Raw genomic sequence first — 26,829 nt, 5'->3', positions numbered from 1 at the left:
CATTAACTTGGTGTAAAAAGAAACCATAGCAATGTAAACTAAAGCCCACTACAAAGCAAGCCTAAAGCCGGGCCTAAACCCACTATCTTCCCCAAACACATTAGGGAGTTATTGGAATTTAAAAACTAAACCTTAAAAACCCTACAGCCCAAAAGAAAACCCTAGCCCAAGGTCCAACCTGTGGCCCAACCTAGTCCAGTCATCTCTCCCTATGTAAACACGCCGTACGTACCAAAACGAGCCACTACCGCCGCCACCCCACCACGAGCAAGCTAGAGCCACGACACCTGAAAGAACTGCCACCAGAAATCATCAATGAAGTCTGAGCCACGATGCTTGAAGGAACCGCCACCAGAAAGCATCAATGAAGCCTGAATAAGCCATTTTTGCTGCCACCGACTGGACATGATCTAAACCCAACTCACGCCATGAATCCGTTTGAGATGATGCCCATGACCTCCATGCCTCAGAGAAGATAGAAAACCGAACTATGTTGCCACCACAGGCAAACCTCAAGGCCATCAAACCATAAGCCAATATGGTATTAACACAACCAATCCCGTCCAACAAACGATACAACAACAGCAAAGCAGAAATCGCCAACGCTATCATCGACCGCCGCCAGACGAGGAGAAAGATCACGGAATTCCTCCTTACCTCCTTGCTGTCGTTAGGATGACTTTTGCAGTTAGCAACTTTGTGTCTATTAATAAATTTCTAATTGATAGAATTGTAAATTGAATTATTTATAATTCCCTATTAATTTCACAATTCTCTCCTCCAAACACGCGTTACTTTTTACTGTCTTTTACCGTTTTTTTGTTCTTAACTTCTTTGTCTTTCCAAAAAACCAAACACTCTTCAAACAGAGTTTTCCAAGACATATTAATGATAAGGACCAAACCAAAGCAAAGAAAGATTCCGAGTAGAGGCCTAGAGAGTACTGCTATGAAGAGACTGGAGTCTCCTCCATCTCTTATAGGATCTCACAAATGGTACTTTCCTTATTTGGGCTTTCTATCTGGTGTTCTGGCCTCGCCATTGAAGATTTATTCATCGATCAAAAGCTTTTCTTCTTTCTTTGGCTACGTGTCGCCGACACCACACCTGTACGTCTCTCCTTCGGCATTTGTATCTGCCTCTGCATCTGCATGACTGACACACATACATGAGAGAGAGAGAGAGAGAGAGAGAGAGAGAGAGAGAGAGAGTTGTAACCACACAGGAGATAAGATCAGTAGTCATGAGAGGGAATGAAGAGAGAGAAAGAGAAAGGTTTTCTCCTTCTGTTTTTGGCATTGAGGTCTGTGGAGGGTGTTGGCCTGAACAAACCCTAAATCGACTAATCGAGGTCGACGTCGTTCATTTTTACAACAAAAGAAGCACGGATCTTAGGTTTTTCTGACTTTTTGTACCTTTCCAAAAATGGGTTTTCCCTCTACTGTTCTCAGATCTGACTCCTCCTCCTCCTCCTCCTCCTCCGTCACTAGTTATCTTCTTCGAGTGTTTAATTGCTCCCTTCCCCTTTCGCGCTCTCTCTCTCTCTCTCTCTTTCCTTTTCTTTTTTCTTTCCAAAATTGGGCTGTGTACCTTTCTCCTTTTCTGTCCCTCTGTAGACCGCTGTCATCATTCATTGTTCCTTCACCAGAAGATTATGAAAGCCGAGTTGTTGTTAGATTTATCTAAAAATGTAAAAAAAAATATAACAAAAATGGTTGGGTTGGGTTGGTGAAGATAGAAATTGACAGAAGAGAGTGAGCACACAGAGGCAGATGGCATAAAGTGTATGTTATTGCTTTTGCGTGCTCATTTCTCTTTCTGTCACCTGCTCACTCTCCCTGCCCTGCCGAAGTTCAATTCAATTCACCCTTATCCATCTACCAATAGATCCATATCTGATTCTGACCTGGACTGTGTATGCTCGCTGCTACTCTTCTCTCTCTCTCTCTCTCTCTCTCTCTCAAAATGGACATTGCATACGCCTTGGAAATCGGTAAGTGATTTTTTTATTTATTTTGCTGCATCGCATAGACTATCATATCGATCTGAGCTTGCAGAAACTGATTAGCTTGGAAGCGTGATTTTTGATGGTCTTTTAGTTCTACCAAGCGCCAACGTACATACGAGAGACTAGAGTGATTACTGTGCCAAACTAGCTGGTAATCAACCTTCTGATTAATATTATATAGCATATTAGCATGGGACCATTCCCCATTCCCTTCACTCACGTAGCAACTACCTAGCTAGTATGGTCCTGATCACCTTATTTCTCTTTGTTGTTTGTCTTCTCCATCTTCCTTAATTAACTGTGCAGCGTCTTGCTATCATCGCCATGGCTGTCTCTTTTCTTTGTTATTCTATTATCTCTTCCCTTTTTTCAAGTCCTCATGTGCATGTGATGTTCACTCGATAATGGGTTCTGCGGCTTCTTCCTATTGTGTTTTCTTTTCACCTGAATCTAGCCGCAATCCACGGATTGTACACCTACCCAGTTCGTTCCTGTAGACATATTCTTCTTCTTCTTCTTTGTCTGGGGGTTTTCTGAACGACGATATGTTATTTTGCCCATAATTGGGTTGCTTGTAGTACTCATCAGTACAAGGCTTTTTCCATTCTAATGATTAATAGTTGTTCTATGTGGTTTTTAACTTTTTATCTTGCAAATATCTGGTTTATCGTACACATTACTGTAGATTCCAGTTTGTGAAACAGAAAAATTTAGTTGTTGTACTCTTTCTCTAAAAAATTTCATACATAATTATATACACATATATCTATCAGTTGTTATAGCTAGTGTATATGTGATGATTTTACAGATATAATTATCTGGTAATTTGGTTATTCAACTCTTGTTAATTGTTTAGTGCCTAGTTTGCAGGTATTAGGCATATTGATCCTTTACCAGTATCATGTCACATTATTTTTTGGGTTCGATCAGTTGTGTTTTCATTTCATATAAGTAGTTCTATCAGTACTAATTCCATTTGTATCACTATTTTATATGTTGCACTGCTCTTGCTTTCTGGATTTTATTAAGGTTAAAAATGCATCTCTTAGGCAGTGATTATTATCTTTGAACCAAATATTTTTGGATGGCTCAAAGTAACCAAGAGGTTAGCACTCTTGCTGTACTTTGTAGAGCACACTTTAATCTTTCTTTAAATGCTCTATTGATGCAATATTAATTTTAATTTCTCCATCTGTCTCATCCTGCAGCACAATTTGCTTCTTGTGTTGATGGTTTCAAAATGAAGAGATGTGTCTAGCAAAACCAATAATGATTGGGTAAATATATAAGACTGGTGAGTTGTCTTGGCCACCTGCATCTCTTATGCAATAACAATTTATTATTATTCTTATTTCCTTTTTACATCACTTTGATCACTATTTAGGATTCAAAGGTGCAAAGTAGAAACTATCATGATATCTATATATAAATCATGCTATTTCTTATACTCGATGATTTTTTTCCAAGAAGATTTTTAGGTCTCTTCTCATGATGTATTACTCTTAGAAGATTGCTAATGAAGAGTCCAATAATTTGAAATTTTAGTGTAGTGGTAGGATTTTAAAGTAATCATCTTAGATGTACTACATTTTGTTCACCAAATTTCTCCCCTATTACTTTTTGTAGGTCATTGTTTTCACTTTTTCTTAATGTTTCTTGCTGATTGACTCATATATGCCACCATAAGTGCTTAACAACAAAAGGTTCATGGGGGCATGTGTGAGTAACAGATCAAATGGATGTGGCTGGTGTGGTATATAGCATGTGTAGCCAACTATACTACTGAAATATATATTTGCTGTTAAAGCCAAAACTCAATCTGTTTCTGTAAATATAAGCAAGATCCAAGTATAAAGCAGATGCAATGCATCAGTATGATCATATGCACATGAAAGTCAAATTTGGTCTTCCTTTCAGTTATGTTCATGCATATTTACTACAATTAATTAATTCATCGACTCATATATGCCATCATAAGTTCTTAACAACAAAAGGTTTGTGCGGGCATGTGTGAGTAACAGATCAAATGGATGTGGCTGGTGTGGTATATAGCATGTGTAGCCAACTACTACTGAAATATATATTTGCTGTTAAAACCAAAACTCAATCTGTTTGTCTGTAAATATAAGCAAGGTCTAAGCAAAAAGCAGATGCAATGCATCAGTATGATCACACGCACGTGAAAGTCAAATTTGGTCTTCCTCTGAGTTAAATTCATGCATATTTACTACAATTAATTAATTTGTTAAAAACCAAATAAATTTGACTTTCATGTGCATATGATCATACTGTTTCCTAGCTAGGGATTTGCTGGATGAATTAGAGAGGGTTTCTATTCGTTCTTAGCATTTAATTTTCTTAATTTATTGAAACAAGCTATTAAGTGCATATTTTCTTTTTTATTTTGTTATCTTCTTTGGAAAATAGATTTTATTTCACTTGAGGAACTAGTAAAAAACTAAATCAAACTTTTTTTTTCTGAAGGGAACTAAATCAAACTTTTACAAGAACTAATTGCGATTCAAAACATGTTTTGTTAGAAGACATCAACGTTAGCTGTTAGGGAAAATTGTTGTTATTAGAAAGGCAGATGGAGAAGTGAGGTCAACGATCGAGGTATATCAAGCTCTTGTCAGCTTAGTAGATTACAATCTTACAGATTACAAGCTCCCAGTCACCGTTGTTTGTGCCGTCAATTCATTCTCTTTAAGGAATTCTTTATGACAATTCTTGAGATAACAATTTGCATATTTAAAGCATCTATGTTTGGATTTTCATGTCAGTTATTGATAATAAGTTTAACTGTTTAACAATAAATCACATGATTTTCATAGGATGTAGATGTCATAAGCCATTGTAAGAACACATTTTTATAAGATATAATGTATTGACTGATCTTTAGAATAATTTTACATCATTTTGTTTTTTTGGTAGTAAGTGCATTTTGAATGAGTAACTGAAATTTTGAGGGTACTGTTTGCATTCTAGCTAGATGATAACCTGAAGAATTAATCAGATTTGGTTGATTTGGCATCTAGCTAAGTCAGTTCAATGATGTACGTCATGTTCTGAATTAGACTTGGAAAATAAATGGGAGAAATTGTGTATTTACAGTCTGATACTCTAATCATTGGGAGATGTAGGTCAGATTTGGTTGATTTGGCACACTTTAATGATCTAGGTCATGTTCTGATTTAGACTTGGAAGAGAAATTGGAGAAACTGTGTACGTACGTACAGTCTAATACTACAATCTAATTAATTTGGTCCTTTTTGAAATAGTTATTACAGGGTGAATTCTTTTGGGGGTTCAATTGTCCATGGGGAGTTGACTAAAGAAGCAATAAACTTGGGTAGATTTGAATAACCGCACAGCAGTTGTAGCTGAGCCGTTCTTTTTTATGATAATGTTTGGATCTTTATATATTATTTATTTGCCATTTTCAGTGACTAAAGGTAGACTATCATTTGGATGGTGGATGCTGTGTGCACGCTCAAATATACATATCACTTGCAGACTAGCTATGAACATCAATTCATTTGTAGGTGTCTGCTTTATAATCATAGAAACTGAGGACCTTGCTTTATTCTTTCTTCACTTTGCCCATGACCAGCTGGATGGATTTGATTATCGTAAGAACTGATCAGTGTGGATTAGTCTATCAGTTCATGTATATTTGTTTAGTTGTGATCAAGTCTTAATTTGGCACTGGGATTTATGGATACGTTATGAAATTCTTGTGAAATGGAATGGATTTTTTTGATTACTTCAACTAATTAAAGTACTTCATGTATTGTGATCGTATGAATTGTGCACATACTTATGAGTGGAATTGCAGTTTGTAATAGTAATTACACTGAAGCAGTCTACACTGACGTAATTAAATGTTTTCATTTGTTGAATTTGTTCAATGCTTGTCAAAGAAATTATGGATTGACTAGACTTGAGTTTGATCAGTATTTTTTTTTTTTTGGGTTCTTTATTCTTTTCCAAAGTCATGTATTCCTACAACCATAAAAGCAAAGAACTTGTAGTGGCAGACTGGCAGCCATAGGCTGTTAATCTTATTGTTATTACTATTAATTTTTTTTTTTTTTTTGGGTTTTGCAAATACATATTATCATTGCCTCATTGGAATTTCCTATATGAATATATTAGATTAGCTCATGTCATGTTTTTTGTTTGGCATGAAGTATACTAGTCTGGCAATAGATGATCATATTAATGATTAAAATCCAAAATAATTTGTCTATGAGGCCAATTTCTGCAGTTTCATACACATCGCATGTGAATTTGGTTGAGGAATATATTATACAATGTTTGCATGGATCATTTGTATGTATTTTCTCAGTTTGGTGGGCACAAAGAACCTGGAAAGTGGTAAATCTTTGCTTTTATTTCTGTTTTAGTTTTGTTTGAGAGAATTAATTGCAAGTTAATTGTGAAAATAATCGCAAGTTAAGCTTTTTGAAAGTACTGAACAGAGGCAAAGTATGCGTGGCCAAAGCCATTAGTGCTTCTTCTGGCAAATAATTCAAGAGATATTTAGTTGTTTATTCACTCATGGATTGAGTCCATGGACTGAAAGTACACGAACATTGAGAGAGCAATGATTTTCTGTCAAAGAAGAAGCAATGTTTCTCAGGCTGAAAGGCTGAATATTATTGGCTCGTTCACTATTAACTGGAATTGGAAAACACAATGCATGGTGAGGGAGAGCATGTGTCTGAAGCTAGTAGTATTTGAAGTGTCAAGAACCTAGTCATCCGTCCTTGATTGCTTGTTCGCTATTTTGTTCTTTTTTTCTTGTATGAAAAATGAATTATACTAGGGACAAGAAAGCTTTTGTTGGGAACATGACAGAATCTTAATTGGAAAAGATTAAATGGATTGTAGTAATTGAAAGATGAATTAGTATATGAAATATGATTATTAAATGCATACCATCAACAGTCAGGATGGCCGAGTGGTCTAAGGCGCCAGACTCAAGTTCTGGTCCTCTAACGAGGGCGTGGGTTCAAATCCCACTTCTGACATTAAAACGGTGTTTTATCATGGTCTTAGAATTTTATTTTTGGAGAAAGTTTTTCATAAGATGTGAGCCGTAACTAGTTTTTTGTTTAATATTATAAATTACATGTTTTATGACTTTATCATGGTCTTAGAAATTTTAAAAGAAGAACAATAAATTGTTAAGCTCTTTTAACATACGGAGCAAAAAAAATGCTCTCTTATTTTCTCACGAGAGATAAAATCATGGTCTTAGAATTTTAATTTTTTGGAGGATTTTTATTTTTTAGAGAGTTTTTCATAAGACATGAGTCGTAACTAGTTTTTTGTTTAATATTATAAATTACATGTTTTATTATGGTCTTAGAAATTTTAAAAGAAGAACAATAAATTGTTAAACTCTTTTAACATACGGAGGAAAAAAAAAAAATCTTGTTCTTGTAAAAAGTCGAGCCCTCTCTCCTAGGGTTTCGTGCAAGCGGCGACTAGTTGCATGACCGTGTCTAGAGCCGTTTCTGGCTAGCAGCGGCGGCTGGTTTGAAGGCAGGAGATAGCGGCAAAGTGTTGGGCGGTGGATTCTGAGAGGTCTTCGTCAACGGCATTTTGATTTTGGCAGAGTTGTTTTTGCAGGTTTGGATCCGGTGGCTCGACCGTCTGTGCTTGATGCCTGGGTTTGATTTGGTGTCGGTGTGGAAGGCTCTGCTCAACTCGAGGTTGCGCAAGGTGGGACAGATTCGTTGTTGCCGGTCTAATCTGTTGAGCGTGTCGGGGTTGTGGCCCGGTTTGCTTGGATACAGCGGGGAGGCGACACAGATTCCTCCATCTATGGCCTTCTAGAGAAGATGGCCGCCTGAATTTGTAGCGGCAATGGTGTTGCTCAGAGTGGTTTCCTGGGCTTGGAGTTGGGCCTGGGGTTCTGAGTCTGTTTCTAAGTGAACTAAGCTGAGCCTAGTTCGTGGGCTATCAAGGAGGATGCCTTGACACCCTCACTGGTTACTTAGTGAATTGGGCAGGCCCGGCCCAAGAGTTTTAGACCTACTTAGGCACGTTTGGGGCTAGCTATGGTCTTCAAGTGCCAATCTATTCGGATCATGACTTTTTCAAGAGTTGGTAATTATCTTGAATGTGATTGGTGTATGTCAAGTGGCTTATGGATAAGGAGGTGCTCCTATTTGTTGTCTAGGAAGTGGTTTTCTGTTAGTACCACAATTGCGTGATTGGTTAATAGAAGGCTAGTGAATGATTTTGCCCTAGAAGACATGGAGTTTCTTTGTTTATAAGTTCGCTAATTATAGCGAGCTTATCATCGACTTGTAATGAGTTTGCTTAGCTTAGATTAGGGTTTCCGGATTTTCTTGCCAGTTATCTTTTTGTAAGTGCAGCTAGACTCTAGCCAGTGGCAGTTTGCCGGCTATTGATTCTAATGATATAAATTTCTATTAAAAAAAATAAAAAATCTAGAACAAAAAAAAAAATGCTCTCTCCTTTTCTCACGAGAGAAACCCTAAGGCCGTCACCAGTTTTGACTAGCAGCGGCGTTGCAAATTCACTGATTTAAGTCAGCGAGATTTCTCAACTACGTAGTGGTCCTGAACCTTAGACATGGAAGAGTGGCAACGCTTCTTTCTACTCCCCTACTTGGCGGCGGCGACGATTGGATTCGACAGAGCTGTTTGATTATTTTAGCTGGGTCGGGTTCGTCTAGGTGGCGGATCTAATTCCCAGATGGTGGTCATCTCGCCTGCGGTGGTGCGAGGTTCCTTGTCTTCTGTCTTATCGATGATAAGCGAAGCAGGGGTATAAGCTGACTTGGTGGTTGGCTTGGATTGGCATCTGTTTTGCTCGAGGCCGACGACGCTTGGGATGGGTTTCAAGGCTTGTGTTTCTAGTATCTTCCTGCTGGCAGGAGCTATGGTGAGGTACTGGTGGTGGTTTGCGGCGATGGCATACCCATGCCGGAGTGCAGACAACGGGGACAACTACGGAGGAGATTTTCCTCTTCTCTAGGGTTTGTTTTTGTTGGGCTTGGTATTGGGCTGCTTATCCAATATCGGTTTTGGAATGGGTCAGAATATGATTGGGCTGCATGGGCCTTCTTCTAGGTTGAGGCTGATTGGAGCTTTTCTTTTTGGGAGGTTCTGATGAATGGAAAGGGAATGGATGGTGACAAGTCACCTTTTACTCCAACTATTGTTTGATTGTTGTTCCAGGTCGCAAAAACCGGTACTCGATTGGTTCTGTTATTTTATTGCTTGAGAAATTGTTAGAATAATGGTGCGTGAATTTTCTAAAAGGTAGGTGTACTTTAGGTATGTGGTGTTCTATTATTTTAGAATAAGATGTTTGTATGTTCTAAAGAACGACTCTTTCTGTCGACTCCATAGGGGGGGTGTGTCGTTTGGTACTACTCGCATAAAACCGAGTTGACCTCTTCAATTAAAAAAAAGGGTCTTAGAAATTTTTATTTTTTAGAAAAAACTTTCCATAAGACGTGAACCGTAACTAGTTTTTGTTTAATAATATAAATTACATCTAGTGGACCGTAAAATTTTCAATTAGAGTTTAGTGTGAATAAATTGGATATCATGATTAGTCCGAAGGTTTGTTAAATTTGTTTACCATACATAATACATAAGAGGAAACCATGAAACTATGAGGGCAGCCATGAAAACCTTTATTTTAAAATGCGCCGTACAAGTGGAAAATACGAGCTTCAAATTCTCTTCAATATAACAAATGAGAACGGTAAGACGGCTTTACGTTTGCATCATCTCAATCCAAATGAAAAAAAAAGTGAGGGTCCCACGTTACCATTTACTCTAGCTAGTTTTGTCCCGTACACTGCAGTAATTAATAGAGGAGGGATGCAAGATAAAAAGAGTATCTTGTGGTGAGGTGTTGCAGAACTGCAGAGCACAGCAAACTTAGGCGGCCTCTTCGAATTAGATCAGGTCTGGAGGGAGTGTACTTATACAGTTTTTGAAAGGACCCCGGCTGCAAACAAAAGATTCCTTCGAGAAAACTGCGCCCACAACAGAAGTCGAACATAACATATCCTTCTACCATTAACTAAGAAATGAAGAAAGAGAAGCTATTAATCAGAATTTTTGCATTTACCCGCAAGGAGTAGACAGGCGTACACTTGGTTGGTAAAGTCTTCAATGACCTCAGTCTGCTAGCACTTCCACTTCTGCTGATCCAAGTCATTACTTAAACCACGTTTTCTTTTTTAAGGAGAGTATCAAAACAAGGGAAGAATAGCTTTGGGAAACTAACTCACTTTTCTTCAGCTTTTGGCAACTTTGTACTTGCAGTTACGTCCCATAATTTTACCGTGCAATCAGCAGATCCAGAAGCAAGGAGTGAACCTTCACCACTGTAGTTTACAACAAGAGAATATTTTAGAGATAATACATGTACAGTTGTACACCAGTACCTAAATGACAATTTCCATTCAATGTGAAATTCGTAGTATGGAGAACAAAATGAATATCCACCTGAAAGCCAATGTCCATACGCATGAGGTATGACCCATCAAAGGTGTAACGCAGCGGCCACTTGAAAGATCCCACATCATGATTGAGCCATCTTCATCACCCGAAGCCATGTACCGACCATCAGGTGACATTGCAAGAGATAAAATCATACTCCTGTGGCCAATGAATATTCGGACACACTCTCCACTCTGCACGTCCCATAATCTAACTGTTTTGTCACTAGAACCAGTTGCAATGTAGTTGCAGTTGGAATGCCATTGTACACACTAAAATATCAATTTTCAATCCATTAGAATTGGTTTTGAAGGATTGCAACACAAGGTATAATCAATTCATGTTCAAACATCTTCAAAACACACAAGTATACTCCCAGAACAGAGGCTTTAAAAATATAAAAAAATCTGCAGAGAGAGAGAGAGAGAGAGAGAGAGAGAGAGAGTACTGACATCAACATCAGATAAGTGCCCTGCCATTATTCTCAGAGGCTGTATTCTGTCCATAGACCAAATTCTTGCTGTTCTATCATGTGATGCACTGGCAAAATAATGACCTACTGGGCTAAACTGCACCAGCAGAAATGCTACCACATTAGAGTATAATTATAAGACTGAAAAATAAAAAAAAGCAAAAAAATGTTGGACCAAAAAAGTCTAATATATAGTGCCTTCCACCAGAGAGGAGATATACAAGCAAGCAGATGCATTTCAGAAAGCTGTTGATAAAGATTCAGCCAATCAAATGTACCTGAACATCCCAAACAGGGTAGTTATGACCCTTGTAGCAAACAAGATTGGAATTTAGGTTTGTGCTCCACAACCGAACTGCAGCTCAGCAATTTAGCTTGTTACTGTCATAAACAAGTTCCTTGGAACATATAGAACGCAATACAAACCCACAAAGAGAATAATGTAGGTCAACGTACTAGTTGAGTCTGCTGAAGAGGAAAGTATAAAATCACTCAGAGGATTGAAAGTAGCAGAATAAACTGGCCCTGAATGACCCTGAAACAATGTATATGGCCTTTTCCTACCATTTGATCCAGCAACTTGTTCACTTGAAGCGGTACCATTTTCACCCTGCAGAATTGCTGACACAAGCATTGTTTAATATAAATTTATAGTAAACCACAGTATCCGAGCAGTGAGCAGAAAACAGACAAGTAAAATAAGCAGGAACATTTTCAAAGACGTATCAATTTGTTTACAACCAATTCTCCTATGACAAGCCAGGAAATCATGAGTACAATGTTGGTAATAAAGAAGAAATTAGACAACGGAAAACACAAAACAAAAGGCACCGTAAAGGATTAAATGAAACTACTTTCTCCGCAAACCTAAAACTATAATTGGTCATACTTTTCACAAATGATCTTGCATTTCCTCATTTTTTGATAATTGAACTTCTTTAGCACGGTGGACAAATGGATATATCCCACAAGTGCCAAGTAAAAGCACAAGTATGGTTTAGATGACAATTGCAAATTTCAAAAACAACTCTCATTGAGAAAGGCTGAAAGCATCAGCATGCATGAAAGCAGAAGTAACCCAGAATTTTCAGATAAAACCGAAGTTTATAATGACTTACAACCAACATATTGTTGCCCTATCTTTGCCATATCCCAGACCTGTTGAAGAATGCTTAAATATTAGCACTCAGGTGAAGGACAAGGGGAAGAATATTGAAGTATAAAGAGCAGATGAAACCTTCAGCGACGAGTCAGAAAATCCACCAGCAACCAGGGATCCATCATGGGATATAGATGAACAATTTAACCTAGCAAATTGTTCAACAAAAAGATAAATAGTGGAAAATTGGACTCAAACACTACCAATCATCATTGGAAAGGGAAAGTTGAGGACATTACCCATTGTGTGTGTTGATAAATGTATAAAAGCTGACAGATGGCAACGCAGCACTACTCAACTGTACACGGTTTCTCAAGTCCTCAAGAATAGACTGTTCAACTTCTGTTGGACTGAAACAATCAGGAAAAGATTAATCCATAAACCGCACCGGAACCTAAACATGAACCACCAGTTACGATACCCAGACTGTCAACCCAAAATCATACAAAAAGGGTATATCTTAAAAGTATTAAGAATCCAGTACTTCATAGCTTGCTTCTACTACAGGGTGCAATTCACTCCAATTAACCTCAAGTTATACAGTTTTCTAATTTTATTAGATCCATTACAGATTAGCACCACCAATATCTTGGCAATTGCAAAGTCTTATGAGAGCGAAGAGGGAAGAGACCAAAAAGGAAAAAAAAAGAAAAAAAAAAAAGAAAGAGGATTCCAGAAACTACATTACTGGCAAAGTAAGTTCTGGTTTGACTCGTGGTGCTGTAGGTACAGTGGTTGCCTCGGGGCGTGCACTTTTCACTGTTGCACTAACAGCCTTGTCCTTTTTTTGCTTTTTGATTGAAGCACCCTGTTTACCTCCTTCAATTGATTTTTTCTGAATTCAAAAGATAAAAATAAGAATAAAGACAGATATCATCACAATCAAAAGTCAAAGTTAAAACCATATTACTCAAAACACTAATATTTATGAAGCTATGGAATTATAATTCAAAGCAGATTTTCACCTTATTTTCATCACCCTCCCCTTCTTTGGTTTCCCCTTCTGCTTTTTCAGAATCTAAAGCCATTCCCCCGGCCTTTTCCAAGCGTTCTTCCAAGGAATCTTCAAGCAACTATATCAAATATAGGATTCACAGTCAAATTCCAGCAACTAAATGGAATATATAAGCGTGACTCTGCATGCGAACTCAAGAAAACAAACCAGATATTTCAATAAACACATACCCGACTGGCACAGAGCTTATAACTATAGAAATCTTTTGGCTACAATATAAAACCCGAAAGCTTCACGCAAGGAAATTTTTCAGTAATGAGTAGCAAACCAACCTTACTATATATGCAAATTTTTCTATCAGTGCTTAATTAATCATATACCTTACAGATAAACTGAGAAAGCTACCTCATTTCTAGCTCAACTATATATGTTTCTTTAATCTAACAACAAAATCGTTGCACTTTCACCTACATAACTACTCTGGTTTTTCTATAGGCAGATAACTTTGCAGAGGTGAATGAAAAGTATTGACCAAAAGGATTATTGTACAACTATATTAAGTAACTATCATTATTGCAAAATCTGCACAGCTAGCTGTTTCTTTGACAGACAAACAATTGCTACCCTCTTTGAGAACTTGCAAATAAAGACAATGACTACAATTATAAAACAGCAGTTTTAGGTAGCAGTTAAAAGTAAATTTTAATTTGCAAAACGTGAAACAAAGGAAGTTTAGCTTTAAGAGCACAAGCTACTTCCAATATACAACAAAATTATTCCTTATGCAACTTGTTAAAAGAGGTTTGGATTGTTCAAATTGAGCAGAGGAACACAAAGGAAAATGACATATGCACTATACTACTCAGCAGCATTACTGACTAACCCCCCAATGAATTTCCTTCTGGTTTATTTGATTAGCCGACTCCTGGCTGCCTCCAGTAAGTGTTACAGCCTCAGCATCATCAGTAATTGAGCTAGGTTGTCCAGGAGAAACTGCAAAACCAATAAACACACACATAGATACAGGAATCCATTATAAAAACATATAAGTTGTTGTCAAACAGATATTACCTTGGAAATTAATATGCTCATTGATAATCCCAAGCATTGTGGTGGACTGTGACTTGTGCAAAAACTGTAGCAGAAGCTCGTAGGAGTACTGGAAAGACAGTTGACCAAAAATAAGAAGGTAGGAGTACTCAAAAAACTAAAAACAACCAGAAAGTTACCTGACATATCTTTATGTTCACTTTGCTTTGCCTAAGAGAATGAGCAAATTCCATCTCCTGAATAACAAGAGAAGGGTGAGAGATCATCTATGGTGTTGATGTACTCTTGAAACATAGATGCAATGATGATTGTTCAGGAAAAAACCACCTCTAAATGAGAGGGAGAAAGAACTCCTTCCAACTTCTGTAGATCTCGTAGGTGCATCATTTCATGGTCTTCACGGAAGCTATTGAAAAATGTCCGAGCTGGTAATATCCACAATAGTCATGTAAGTATAAAAGAAAAGGGACCATTTGTGCACCCATTGAATTGCATATATGTCAGAAATATGAAATAAATAAAAACTGGCAAGGAGTAAGAAACGCACCTTCTTGAATATGACCTTTGGCAACCAGATCCATGAAACAATGAATGAATACCGGATAAAGAACACGAAGCAACTCATGCTGCATACATATAAACTCAAAGAATAGTAAACACATTGAATTAAAGTCCACCAAAAAGAAACCAAGAAATCAAAAGATTAGTTTACCCGGTACAAATCCAGAGAAGTATAAGTCCATGACCTCAACTTGGCATATCCATCTTGGTAACGTGCTGGACCATCCTCAAATCTGAAAAACAAAACAGTATCACTAGTGATAACGAAACAAGCTTGAATCAAGAAGACTAGCATAAACAAACCGAAAAAAGTGAAGAGTGTTGGAATTTGTACTGTACTTCATTGTACTACAAACACTGACAATTGAGGGCGAAAAACTGATATGCCTGATACCGGACAAGGAGGATTCAACTCCCAGATCTAATTGATGACAATGTTGTAGCTATCCTACAACTAACTGATCCAGCAAAGTGAAGAATTCCAGAAAGTGTTCCATGGGCGAAATTTGGTACACAGAAACAAAATCTCAGCTCCTAAACTGGAATATGCATATATATATATATATATATGAGACGCTTACAAAACAAGAGCCGAAAGTGTGTCCTAAGCATGAATATGAATGCGAGAGAGAGAGAGAGAGAGAGAGAGAGAGAGAGAGAGAGAGAGAGAGAGAGAGAGAGAGAGAGAGATTGTACTGACTCGGAGAAGGCGAGGATTTGCCTGACGACGTCGGGGTCGAATTGAGAGACCGGGGAGGAAGACGGCTGAAGTTCTTCTTGGAGAGCGTGCTCCGTTAACTTGAGCCCTTTCTTCTTCAGGTAGGCTTCCACGAATTTCTGAAGCTTCTCCTCGTCCATTTCAAACAAACTAGCAACCTCTCCGATTTGCTTTCTTCCTTTTATGTAAATCTTCCTCGGCTCTGAAATCCTGGGCCGTATTCAAGCTTATGGGCTTCAAACAGTTTGGGCTTTTTTCTTTTCATTACTTGCTTATTGGTTTCCATTGCTCTAATTTAGATTCTGGAGTCCAATCATGTAAATGGCAATGGTCCCAAAATAAAGAGTGTTCATGACCATTTATTGGTTAGGTTAGACCGTTAGAGAATGAGATTGGGGTCAATCGCTTATATATCTCATATGCTCCAATGTGGGAATGGAAATTTTCATAAACAAAACCAGGAAACCTCTATGCATATATAGTTTGTGATAGACTGTATCATCGATCACCAAGGTACATTTGTCACTTGTTTGAAACTTGTAGCAACCTGCACTGATTTCTCAGACCCCTCCCGATCTGCTTTATCTTTTTCTTTCAAAAAGTCAGCCAACCTGACCCGAAACTCTGCTTCTTCTTGCTCTCTTGCAAGTCTCGCGTCTTTGTACGTCTTTGATTCTGCCGCAAGGCTTGCAAGCTTGCTCGCTCGGCTGCGCATGAAGCCCACATTCATGCCTAACATCTCACAGGCTTGCAAGGTCTTGTCCCACGTCGAAAACTCAGACTCCTCGGTGGTAATCTTGCAGAATTTAATTGCATCTGCAATATTGACCGTCTCAGAGATTAGTCCAGCAACCAGTTGGCTGTTAAGAGACTCCACAAGATTTTCATGCAGGTATGAGTTTTGGCTGCGGCAAAGCTCATAATATTTCTTCAGGACGAGTTTAGGAACCAAGATGTTACAGCCATTGAATATGATCTTGAACTTCTCGATGCATGTCACTTCTTTAAAACAAGTGACAGAAGACTCCGAAAGCCCAGCTCCTTTGAAAAATTCAGGGTCAATATCATCTTCACTCTCTGCACCGGCTTCATAATTGTCAATATAATTGAACATATCTTCTTCTTCACTCTCTGTACTTCCGACATAATTGTCAATGTACAATATATCTTCAGAAATATCAGCTATTGTTGGAATACTACATGTAGTAACGGATGCCATTTGAGAGTCCTCTGCGTGATCTGAATTAGGTAAATTATACAAGGTGACTTATGACTGCAAAACCGGCCAGTTATCCAAAAACCTGTTGAATTTTTAAACAACTTACCGGGAAACTTCAGTTTTTTTGAACCATTTGGTTTAACTATATAAACCTAAACAAGTAGGCAGCAAAAGAATTAGTGGTTCTATTTTACAACGTATTTGCATCTTCAAATAAGCTTTGCATTATAGAAAAAAGCCATGACCACAGAGCAATGACAAATGTTAATTAATTTAACTAAATGTATCACAATGTCACTCTCAAAATCAAACAATATACAGCCATGGATCTAAACAAGCAATTGAAGGACTGAATCATATATATATTTACCTTAAATTCATTAGCCCTGACTTTTTGGAAGACTAAAACATCTCCCTCAAGCAAATGGTGATGAATGGAAAACCCTCTCCATCCAGCACTCAGTCCCATCTTATGACCGAGATATGCTGTTTTGAACTTATCGCCAGTTTCATCTTCCAATATAATCGTCTGGTCGCTTGTTCCTATATGTTTGTGGCAGAATGTCGAAGGAAGACCCTGCCAAGTGCCAACCCAAAATCCTTATAACCGTATTGGGTACATACACTACGTACTACTAGCTAGTTCTTGATTACCTTGCTAGATATAACTAACAATTTTACAAAAATTATACTACTGTGAAGAGAGAGTGATCACTGAGATTTAATTACCAGCCAGAAGCCTCCAGCAACATGTGATGGAAGCATCACTTTGACAAAATGAGGACATTTTACTGGCATTTGATCTGCAAGTTCCTCAGCTCTTTCGAGAAGTGATGATTTCTCAAATATGGCTCTCTTTAATCGTTTCGGCCTAGTTGGTAAAATTTAGATTTCTCACCACAAGTAATGTATTAGGCAAAACAAAATATAAAGTAATAATTCTCTAACCTTTGAGCTGCCTTCTTTGAATTACCACAGGCCACCTGTCCAGAATGTAAGGGTTGAATGAAAAAGAAAAAAAATGATCCATCAACAAACTGTAATTAAAATATTAAAATAACTGCTACCTTGCCGGCCATATCAAGAAAACGATTTAGAATTTGGCTAAAAAACAAGTTTGAAGTAGATAATTTTAACTCCCATATTGTGGGACATGCAAGGTCCCTCCGACCTTTTTGAATGATGCAAAAATTATATTGGCAATAGCATTGCAAATAGTTGTGTCTTATAACCAAATAGCATACGTACAATGAACATAAAAATGAAACGTTCTTCGAAATTAATTGCCAGTAGGTCGTTGCTATATATAAAAGGCTCGATGATGCACATGAAAATGTTCAAACTATATCCAGAGAAAAGATACAAGTAGCTAGTAAACTTAATGTATAGGAAGCCCAGCAGGGAAGGGAAACAAACAAGGCAAGGTTGATTAAAGCTCACGCATGCAGCGCGCAACTGCTTCTCACATTGTTTTCAAGTATCTGTTTCTCTTGTTTATTTGAAGGTCTTTCTCTCTTAGCGATCTTCTTAGCCTAATAAAATAGTAGATTAGTTACTCTGTTAACAACCAAACCAATTCAATTATAAGCTGAAACAGAATTACCTTGGAGCTCTGTTTTGCCATTAATAGACGTAGTCTCTGAAACTGAGAACAGGGAGTAAGTGAATACTGTTTTTTCTGTTTACTTGTTTTCTTTGCAGAGAATCAAGTTTGAAGACTGTACAAACATAGAGGTATATATAAATACACAGATCGCGAGAGAATTGAAAACATGATCGAGTTGAATTGAAACACACGTACAACGGCTAGAAGATTACCTCAATTGGGGGCGCCTTCGAAGGTGGTAGTGATCGTCGTGTCAAACGTACTTGACGCCGTAATCTAATCGTGTCACGTTCCTTAATGATAAATATAATGAGTCTTTCATTTGATTTAACCTTCTTGTTTTTTAGAGAAAATTTAGAATCATCAATTGGCATTTAACCTAATTGAAATATTTAAACTATTGATTGCAATCTAAGCAAATAAGTCCGAGAAAGGAGAAAAGAAAAAAAAAGAAAGAAGGAAAATATGTACTATAAAAACCATAATCACGTACCGATCATGAACGTGGTGGGTAAACATATTAGGGCATCTCCAACAGACTAGCTATTTCAACAAAAAGTTATAAATTTGGTTAATTTGAGATAGTTTACCACTCCAGCAGAATAGCTATATGAAAGTCAAATTTGGCTTTTGCTAAAATCTCTAGCTAAATTTAGCTAGGGAGGAGAGAGAAAATAGCAAAAAGCTAAACACTCCACGTTCAATTTTTTTAGTTTAGCTAACACTGCTGGAGGAAAAGCTAGAAATTTACTACCTAAATTTAACTTTTAGATGATTTAGCTAAAAAAATAGCTTTTACCTAAATTTAACTTTTAGATGATTTAGCTAAAAATAGCTTTTAGATGATTTATCAGATAAAGTAATCTGGGGTTCACATCCAAAACCAATTGGCAATGGATAGAGTGGCCCAAACCCTTATAAACCCATAGGCAAGGTCCCATTTTTCCCATGTGGGATGTATATATTCTCAACACGCCCCCACACGTGTGGCGAATTTTCAAGCCATACACGTGGACAACTTGGGTGACGTGGAGCCTGTGTGGCCGTTAGGCATGCACACGTGGGTAACCCGCTCTGATACCATGATAAAGTAATCTGGGGTTCACATCCAAAACCAATTGGCAATGGATAGAGTGGCCCAAACCCTTATAAACCCATAGGCAAGGTCCCATTTTTCCCATGTGGGATGTATATATTCTCAACACGCATAGTACTAGAATTCAGGCAGCACTCCACTACTAGAGACCAGAGTTGCAAGTCCATGCATGATCACCATGATGTGTGTCAACCCTATCAGTAGAAGCAGAAAAGTTATTTTATATAGGGCTAAATACTGTTTAGTACCCTGTGGTTTGTGCCCTACATCAATTCAGTCCCTCGACTTTCAATTTCATTAAAAACACCCATGCATTATCAAATCTCGTCAAATAGATCCTTCCGTCATTCCTCCGTCAACTGCAGCTGTTAACTCGCTGACCTGGATGCCACGTCAGCTCCTATAGGCCCCATCTCTAAGGAAATTGTCCATGCCTCCATTCTAACCCATAAATCCTACCATGCCGAGCATTGACTTTCTCTGCAACAAGGCCCTGTTTCCGATTCTAGAATAGTAAAAGACTAGAGCAACCATTCAACAATCTCGAGATCGAAAGTATACATTTAAAGACTATGATTTGCGAGTTGTCAACACACTGCTTGGCTCTTATTTCTGCACAAACAGCTTCTTGAGTTCAACCGGTGATGGAGTTCGATCTTTGGAAATCGATTTCAGCCAAACTCAGTTTCCCAAACTCACTGTCGAACTGGTTTGATGATGAATCGATGATTTATGATGTCAACAACCAGCAACCTCCCAATGACTCACCTACAGCAGCAGTCGAGACCGAAGCCAAGCCCAGCAATGCCGGAAAAGTCACCGGCGTTGAGGAACAGCGCCGAAACCGAGAGCAACTTATAAACCAAATCAACAAAACTCTATCAATTTCAAAACCCAATTAGACTAACGTGTAGAGCATGATGAGAGGATTGATTTCCATACCACTTGCAGCTCAAACGGTGCCAGAGTCGCCGGAACTCGCTGAAGTCGGCTGGAAAAGTTTCAAGCTTTCGATCGTCGATTCTCCTTTCTCGTTCAATGCATGGATGATCCGATACCACATGACTGTTGGCAACGGTGAGACGAAGCTAACGATGTCTGTGAGCCGGCCAGAGGTAGCCTGACGATGAAGTGCCGACTGGATAATGTTGTCGGGTCACGGTCTCCCCCTTTGCGGGTCGAGGCTTCAGGTTGCTTCTGGAGTGATCTGGAGCCTTGATTAGATCAAGGGGCATTTATACCCTAAGCTTAATTTGTTTCAAGGGCTAGGATGAAGTGGTGGTTAGATGGACGACCACGATTCCATCAAGGAATTTCCTTTTTCTCTAAATCATTTTCTAAAATAGCATAAACGAGGGCATGGGCAATTTGAGAATTTTTCCTTAAAGAAGGGCCCACAAGAGCTGACGTGGAATGCCAGGTCATCGAGTTAACGGCTGCAGTTGACGGAGGAATGACGGAAGGATCTATTTGACGAGATTTGATAATGCAAGGGTGTTTTTGATGAAATTGAAAGTCGAGGGACTGAATTGATGTAGGGCATAAACCACAGGGTAATAAACAGTATTTAGCCCTTTTATATATTAATTGGAGGAATATTAATATGCACCCATGATCGATCATAGGTGATAGTTTTTGAACCCAAAAGTATTTTTGGCAATATCCTTTAAGAGGGTTTGTGTAACGCCCCAAGCTGCACCTCACCAGCCTGAGCTCGTTACAGTGCCGCGAGTCTCTAAAACATAAACCAAACTCTCGATTTACATCCAAGAGAACCGCTAGACATTTTGTTTGAAAAACTTTTTGTAAAAACACAGCGGAAGCTACAAATATTCTTGAGGTGAAAAACTTGAGTTGCTGAAATCTATTTCATTTGTCTAGAACTTGAATGAATGTTCACACGAAGGATACAAACTTTAAGGAATGAGAACTATAATCGCCACAAGCTAACTATCAACAACTTTCGGAACACGAAGTTCGAGAAAAAGAATGTAAAACATAGTCCAAACAATGGTTTACCGGACTTCTTCCGCACACCCAGCTCCGTCCGCTTTTGTCCTGTCACCAGTGCACGGTACCTGCATCCAAACTGTTGTAGGGGTGAGCTTTCGTCCTCGCTGCTCTGCAGGAAACTCTACCACGACTAGGTTTGAAAATCAACTCAACTTTGTAATCATTTGGATTTGGGCCCTGTGTGAAAACAAAGCGAATACATATATAAGAACGACAAACTTAAAAACTCGATGCATGATTAGAAAACTACGTGCGCTTTACCTGATGGCCTGGTTCCGTAGAACAAACATCTGACCTTACCAGTCACAGAGCGCCAAACTTAACACACTAGCTACACACACGGAACCGTGTCATCATTGCGATTGCGCACCGTCCGACCGGTGTAGCTAACCCTCTGGATGTTTAGGGGTGGCTAATCCCCAAGGAAGTCATCGACCACCTTTCCGCTCTCACACACCGCTATCAACAATCTTATATGCATGTTAACTTAAAAACATTTTAAATTTGAACTGACAATGTACTTTCATCATGCATCACATATATAATCAAATACAAAAAATCACTAGCCAATAGAGAGTCCCGAGTCCCCTACCTGGATTTCAAAGCTTTACCATTTCACGTTGTTCGGAGATCACGAACCTTCCGTTCCTCGGGTAGCTGGAGTCCTAGATTCCGACATGATTCCATATCAATAATACTTTCTTAGGGAAATAATTATGTAAGCCTCGACAAATTAATTTGTCCGACCATTCCCTAGTTTGACCAGGATTGACCGTTTTGACCATTGTTCGACCAACATTTGACCAATTGTAATAGGTTCGATAATTAACCCAAATTACCGAACATTTTACTTTAATCACGGTATCGACCATATATATTAGGTGCCCCCAAATTTTATCAAGGCCACCCAATATATACACATTTCTTTTCTTTACTCACTAACATTTTACAAAATGCTTATACAAACCAATGTTATAACAAATTCCCAACTTCATGAACAAATGAATTCGAGTATCCTTAACAATTTCGTCACATAGTAATTGGAATTACTATGGACACCCGACCAAGCTTATTCCATTCTCAATTAAGGTGTGCCCAAAATACTAAGGACACCTAAGATCATAACTTGACCATTTTTTTTTTCAAACTTTCCACAATCAATTCGAATAACCTGCCTTGGCAACATAAACTTGCAAAACCAGAGATAATCTCAAATCACCAAACCACACATCAATTCAAATCAAGTCATTACTAACCCACTCTGCACATGCAAACAACAAAGCAATCAATCCCAATCCAAAGTTTCGATACCAGTAGCTAGCAGATTCATCAACACAAAATCGAGAAGCTTTCAATTTCACATACACTCAAATTCCAACAATTTTCAGAGAACAGAACTTTGATTCGAGGTTCTGCATTATACCTTTGAAAGCTTTGATTCGAAAACTGTTGCCTCGGTGCTCAAACTCGGTTCTCCTGGACAAAGTCGATGATAAACTGTTGATTCGATGCCCACAACCCAGCGAGTTCCCGAACCCAGGTCCAAATTGTGGTCAGCCTTCGTCAACAGGAGCAGCGAAGCCAGAACGAACCAAGAAAAGCCAGAGAAGTCGCCGGCGTCGAAGAACAGCGTCGGAACCGAGATGAACCCAGAAACGAAATTGTCAAAACTTGATCGAATTGAAAAACTAAGTATGCTGGGGTGTAGAGCATGACGAGGAGAGGAATTTTCATACCACAGACGGCCCAAACAGTGGCCGGAGTCGCCGGGAACTGCAGAACTCGCCGGAGAAGTCTCGGAGATTCCAGGCGTTGAGTCTCCTTCTCCGTTCACTGCATGGATGATCTAAGGATGCAGGGAGGTAGGCGACACAGAGACGAAGACGTGGGTGCCCGCGCGCCGTAGTGGGGTGGCCGGACTTGGAAGTTCCGGTCGGGTCTCTCTCTCGGGTCGTGCTGAGTCTCGGGTCAGAGAGCACCGAGCTCTCCCTCTCTCTCGATTCTTCTGGTTCTTCCCACTAACAAAACTCATGTATATAGCTTGATCCAATTAATGATGGATGGCTAGGATCAAGCACTGGGTAGATCAATGGCTGGGATGAAGCGGTGGTGAGATCAACGGCTAGGATTGCACCGCAGAAAACCCTATTTCTTTAATTTATTTTCTAAAATTTAACCACTTCGGAAAATCGCTATAAATAGCTCGGGTGTCCGGAAAATTCTCCGAAAATTCCAGCGAACTCGTCGTGTCGTATAGTTTATTATCCAACTCTTAGATTGAGGATTTCACTTTTTGAAAATTTCCTCGAGCATTTTGACATTTATCGAGATCGTTGAATAATTTCACGTACGATCTCCATTAAGCTCGATACATTTTTCCGGGACTCACAGTTTGGCATAACAGGCCGATACCTGGGGCCAAAAAAAAAATCTACTTGGATTTGGGTTATACCTTCGCCCATTCCGGAATCCATAAGGAAAACGAGCCCTTAAAGGATTCGAGTAGTAGAGACCGATTAGGAATCTTCAATCAATAATCCTTCTATGGGAAGGAACCGTCGAAACCCTAGTTATAAATACCAGGTTTCAAGGGACAACAACTCTTCAATCAACTAATCGCACAGATTATCAAAGTCTCTCTGGAGCAAACCTACCTTCAACCTAGTTGAAACCAGCGAAGCAAGGGTAACACCCTAGCAACCCAGCGAAGCTAAAGTCACGCTTTAGCAAACCCGTGCTTTCTCTTACTTCCCGATGGCGTAAGAGATCACACCATAAGTCCTTACCCGTAAGGCAAGAAGTCTTTTTTTTGAAAGGCAGAGAAAAGAACATGGTGACGAGGTTGGCGCTCTCCTCATCCACAACGTTTGAGAAGAAGTCAGGTCAAGGGACGCCTCGACAACTACACCGAAAGGTGTTGGCACGCTCGCGTACTCAAAAGAGACAATTTGTTACCCAGACTGGTTTTGGAGCCAAACATTTTGGCACGCCCAGTGGGATTTGCATTAGAGTTTCTTTGCGTTAACAACTACAAAAATTGAATCAGACGACACCTCTCAGACTAGGGCTGGGCACAAAACCGAAAATGGGCAAAAAACCGCCCGACCCGAACCGGAAGAATGGTCCGGTTAACCAACCCGATCAAAAAGAGCAGGAAAATTCAAAGGACCGAGCCGATCCGAATTGATGCGGTGCGGCTTCGGTATCGGGTTTGAGACCGACCAAATAAAAACCGACCCGACCGAATTTAATTAATATATATTTTTATTAGCTATTTATTTCCTATTGGTGCATATATCCTTACGATATATCTTACCGCAGAGTATTCCTATGACTAAATAAAACTGAAAAGTGGGAACCCTAGCTCTCATTCGCAACTGTCTCTCTCCACACACAGACACAGCCGCTCTCGGCCTCTCTCAGTCTCTCTAGTCTCTACTCTCTAGTCTAAAACCCTAGCCCCAAAACCCAGTCAGATCGCAGCTCGCAGCTCTACATCAGCTCGCAGCTCTACCTCTACATCAACTCTCTGGCTCTCTCAAACTAAGATCGATTCATTCAGTTCATTCGATTCATTTGCTCTCAGCTCTATGGTGAGGTTTTGAAACCAAAATCTCTTCGATTCATTCGCACATTTATACTGGATTTTGACTTTATACTGTGTTTTGACTTTTGACTATGTTGATGTGGTTTTAGTGTTTTACTGGTTTAGATTTATAGGTTTTGAGATTGGGTTTTGTTCCGCTTGAACTGTTGACTATGTTGCTTTATAGTTTATACTGTGTTGTTGTGTGTTGATGATAAGCCTGGGTTTGGATTTATAGCTTGCGTTGTTCCTGATAAGCATTCTGTTAAGAAATGTTGTAGATTGTTCGATATTTTTCGATTCATTTCACAGTGCATACATATATCAAAATTGGTTGTGTTGTTGCTGATAAACGTAGTTCTAAACTTCTAAACTTCCAATATGCTTTGTTCAGATGATGGAAGGGAATTCAAACACTGTGACTCCTACTCCCACAAGTGTAGAGGCTGCATCAAGCATAGGGACTTCAGTACCCTCATTCCCTGCTTCGGAAGTAAACCTTACTGCTGCTGGTGCGATTGTTTCAGTTCCACCTGGTCCTGCTGCCCTTGTCTCAGGTCAACCGACTGACTCTACTGCTGGTACCGATGCTCCTGGACTGGAATCAACATCGAAGAGGAAGAACAAGTCTGTGGCTTGGGAGCACTTCACAAAGATGAAGAATCCAGATGGGACTCCGATGGCCAAACCCCGAGCGAAGTGCAACAATTGCCCACAGACTTATGCCTGCCACTCCAAGTCTAATAGGACGCCAAGCATGAAAACCCATCTGCTTTATCAGTGCAAGAAGTGTCCGCTGTACATACATGCCAAGAAACAGAGGTACTTGACTTTTGATAGCATTGAAAATGGGGGTAATGTTGTGGCTGTTCAGTATGATCCGGATAGGTCTAGGATTTTGCTTGCTAAGATGATTATTAGAGATGAATTGCAGTTTAGTCATGTTGAGGGGGAGGGTTTTAAGGAATTCATGCGGGTGACAGTGCCTAAGTTTCATCTGCCTTCTCGTAGAACCATTGCTAGGGATATATGGGATTTGTATCAAAATGAAAAAACAGCTCTTAAAAATATCTTGGCCACTTATGGACAGCGAGTTTCCCTCACTACCGACACTTGGACTTCCATCCAAAATGTCAATTACATGGTCTTAACTGCTCATTTCATTGATGACCAATGGACTCCATAAGCGAATCCTAAGCTTTGTTGTAATTCCTAATCATAGGGTAAAACCATCGGGAAACTTGTTGAGTCATGTCTTATAGGTTGGGGAATAGAGAAAGTGTTTACAATTGTTGTTGACAATGCTTCTCCAAATCAAGTGGCACTTGATTACATGAGGGAGAAAATAGGGAATTGGAGGGAGTTGGTGTTAGATGGTGTGTTTTTGCACATGAGATGTTACTGCCACATCCTCAATTTAATTGTTAAGAATGGCATGGAGGAGTTAGATTCAAGTATTCATGGGATTAGGAACTGTGTTAAGTATATAAGGTCTTCACCTGCTAGGTTAGAAAGCTTTCGGAAGTGTGCTGCTCAAGAAAAGATAGAGAGCAAGGGTGGGATAGTGCCGTTGGATGTCTGCACTAGGTGGAATTCTACGTATTTCATGCTAGACATTTCTGTGAAGTTTAAGAAAGCATTTATGAGAATGGAAGATGAAGATTCTCAGTTTGAGAGTTACTTCCAAGAAAGGGTTGGTGGGAAAAAAAGGGAGGGGCCTCCAAATAGTGCTGACTGGGAGAAAGCAGCTAGATTAGTGAAGTTTCTGAAAATCTTCTATGATGCCACTCTCCAATTCAGTGGTACCAAGTGTGTGACTGCAAATCAGCCACTGTTATGGATGTGTACAATTGTTGCTGAGTTAGACAAGTGTGTGAAAAGTGAC

At 39.1% G+C, this 26,829-nt stretch overlaps 2 protein-coding genes, 1 long non-coding RNA gene and 1 other non-coding gene across 7 annotated transcripts; 2 read left to right on the top strand and 2 right to left on the bottom strand.

Moving 5' to 3' along the window:
• The first annotated feature begins 898 nt into the window (after positions 1–898).
• LOC112169729 lies at positions 899–5,774 on the top strand. 2 transcript variants are annotated; one of them, XR_005801291.1, is made up of 3 exons: positions 899–3,113; positions 3,217–3,302; positions 3,635–5,774. It is a non-coding gene; the product is annotated as an uncharacterized LOC112169729 (long non-coding RNA). The 2 variants fall into 2 exon arrangements; XR_005801290.1 differs by having other exon boundaries at positions 3,217–5,774.
• Positions 5,775–6,960: 1,186 nt separating this feature from the next.
• TRNAL-CAA lies at positions 6,961–7,044 on the top strand. The gene has a single exon. It is a non-coding gene; the product is annotated as a tRNA-Leu (tRNA).
• Positions 7,045–9,663: 2,619 nt separating this feature from the next.
• On the bottom strand, positions 9,664–15,584 carry LOC112173595 (transcription initiation factor TFIID subunit 5). 3 transcript variants are annotated; one of them, XR_002925605.2, is made up of 19 exons: positions 15,407–15,584; positions 14,858–14,939; positions 14,693–14,771; positions 14,473–14,570; positions 14,325–14,381; positions 14,167–14,254; positions 13,979–14,088; positions 13,106–13,213; positions 12,824–12,975; positions 12,380–12,490; positions 12,219–12,288; positions 12,100–12,139; positions 11,438–11,602; positions 11,260–11,336; positions 10,962–11,078; positions 10,516–10,781; positions 10,295–10,394; positions 10,136–10,208; positions 9,664–10,040 (listed from the first exon to the last, which is right to left on the bottom strand). XR_002925605.2 is itself a non-coding variant. In XM_024311268.2 (19 exons), the coding sequence occupies exons 1-19, from the start codon at positions 15,562–15,564 to the stop codon at positions 9,987–9,989; spliced, it is 2,001 nt and encodes a 666-aa protein (XP_024167036.1). In that variant the 5' UTR covers positions 15,565–15,582; the 3' UTR covers positions 9,664–9,986. The 3 variants fall into 3 exon arrangements, 2 of the variants coding, with proteins under 2 accessions (XP_024167036.1, XP_040365260.1); XM_024311268.2 differs by having other exon boundaries at positions 10,299–10,394; positions 15,407–15,582; XM_040509326.1 differs by lacking the exon at positions 15,407–15,584 and adding an exon at positions 15,046–15,119 and having other exon boundaries at positions 10,299–10,394.
• A 345-nt stretch (positions 15,585–15,929) lies between these two features.
• Positions 15,930–18,580, bottom strand: LOC112171710 (B3 domain-containing protein Os01g0234100). The gene is made up of 7 exons (XM_040508618.1): positions 18,462–18,580; positions 18,247–18,361; positions 17,592–17,626; positions 17,373–17,514; positions 17,014–17,220; positions 16,750–16,795; positions 15,930–16,663 (listed from the first exon to the last, which is right to left on the bottom strand). The coding sequence occupies exons 2-7, from the start codon at positions 18,265–18,267 to the stop codon at positions 15,930–15,932; spliced, it is 1,185 nt and encodes a 394-aa protein (XP_040364552.1). The 5' UTR covers positions 18,268–18,361; positions 18,462–18,580.
• Between the last annotated feature and the right edge of the window lie 8,249 nt (positions 18,581–26,829).

The sequence above is a fragment of the Rosa chinensis genome, chromosome 6 (genome assembly GCF_002994745.2).
Source record: "Rosa chinensis cultivar Old Blush chromosome 6, RchiOBHm-V2, whole genome shotgun sequence".
In the NCBI taxonomy this organism is placed as follows: Eukaryota; Viridiplantae; Streptophyta; class Magnoliopsida; order Rosales; family Rosaceae; genus Rosa; species Rosa chinensis.
The sequence above is the reverse complement of the archived record's forward strand: the minus strand, read 5'-3'. Positions and strand labels throughout refer to the sequence as shown.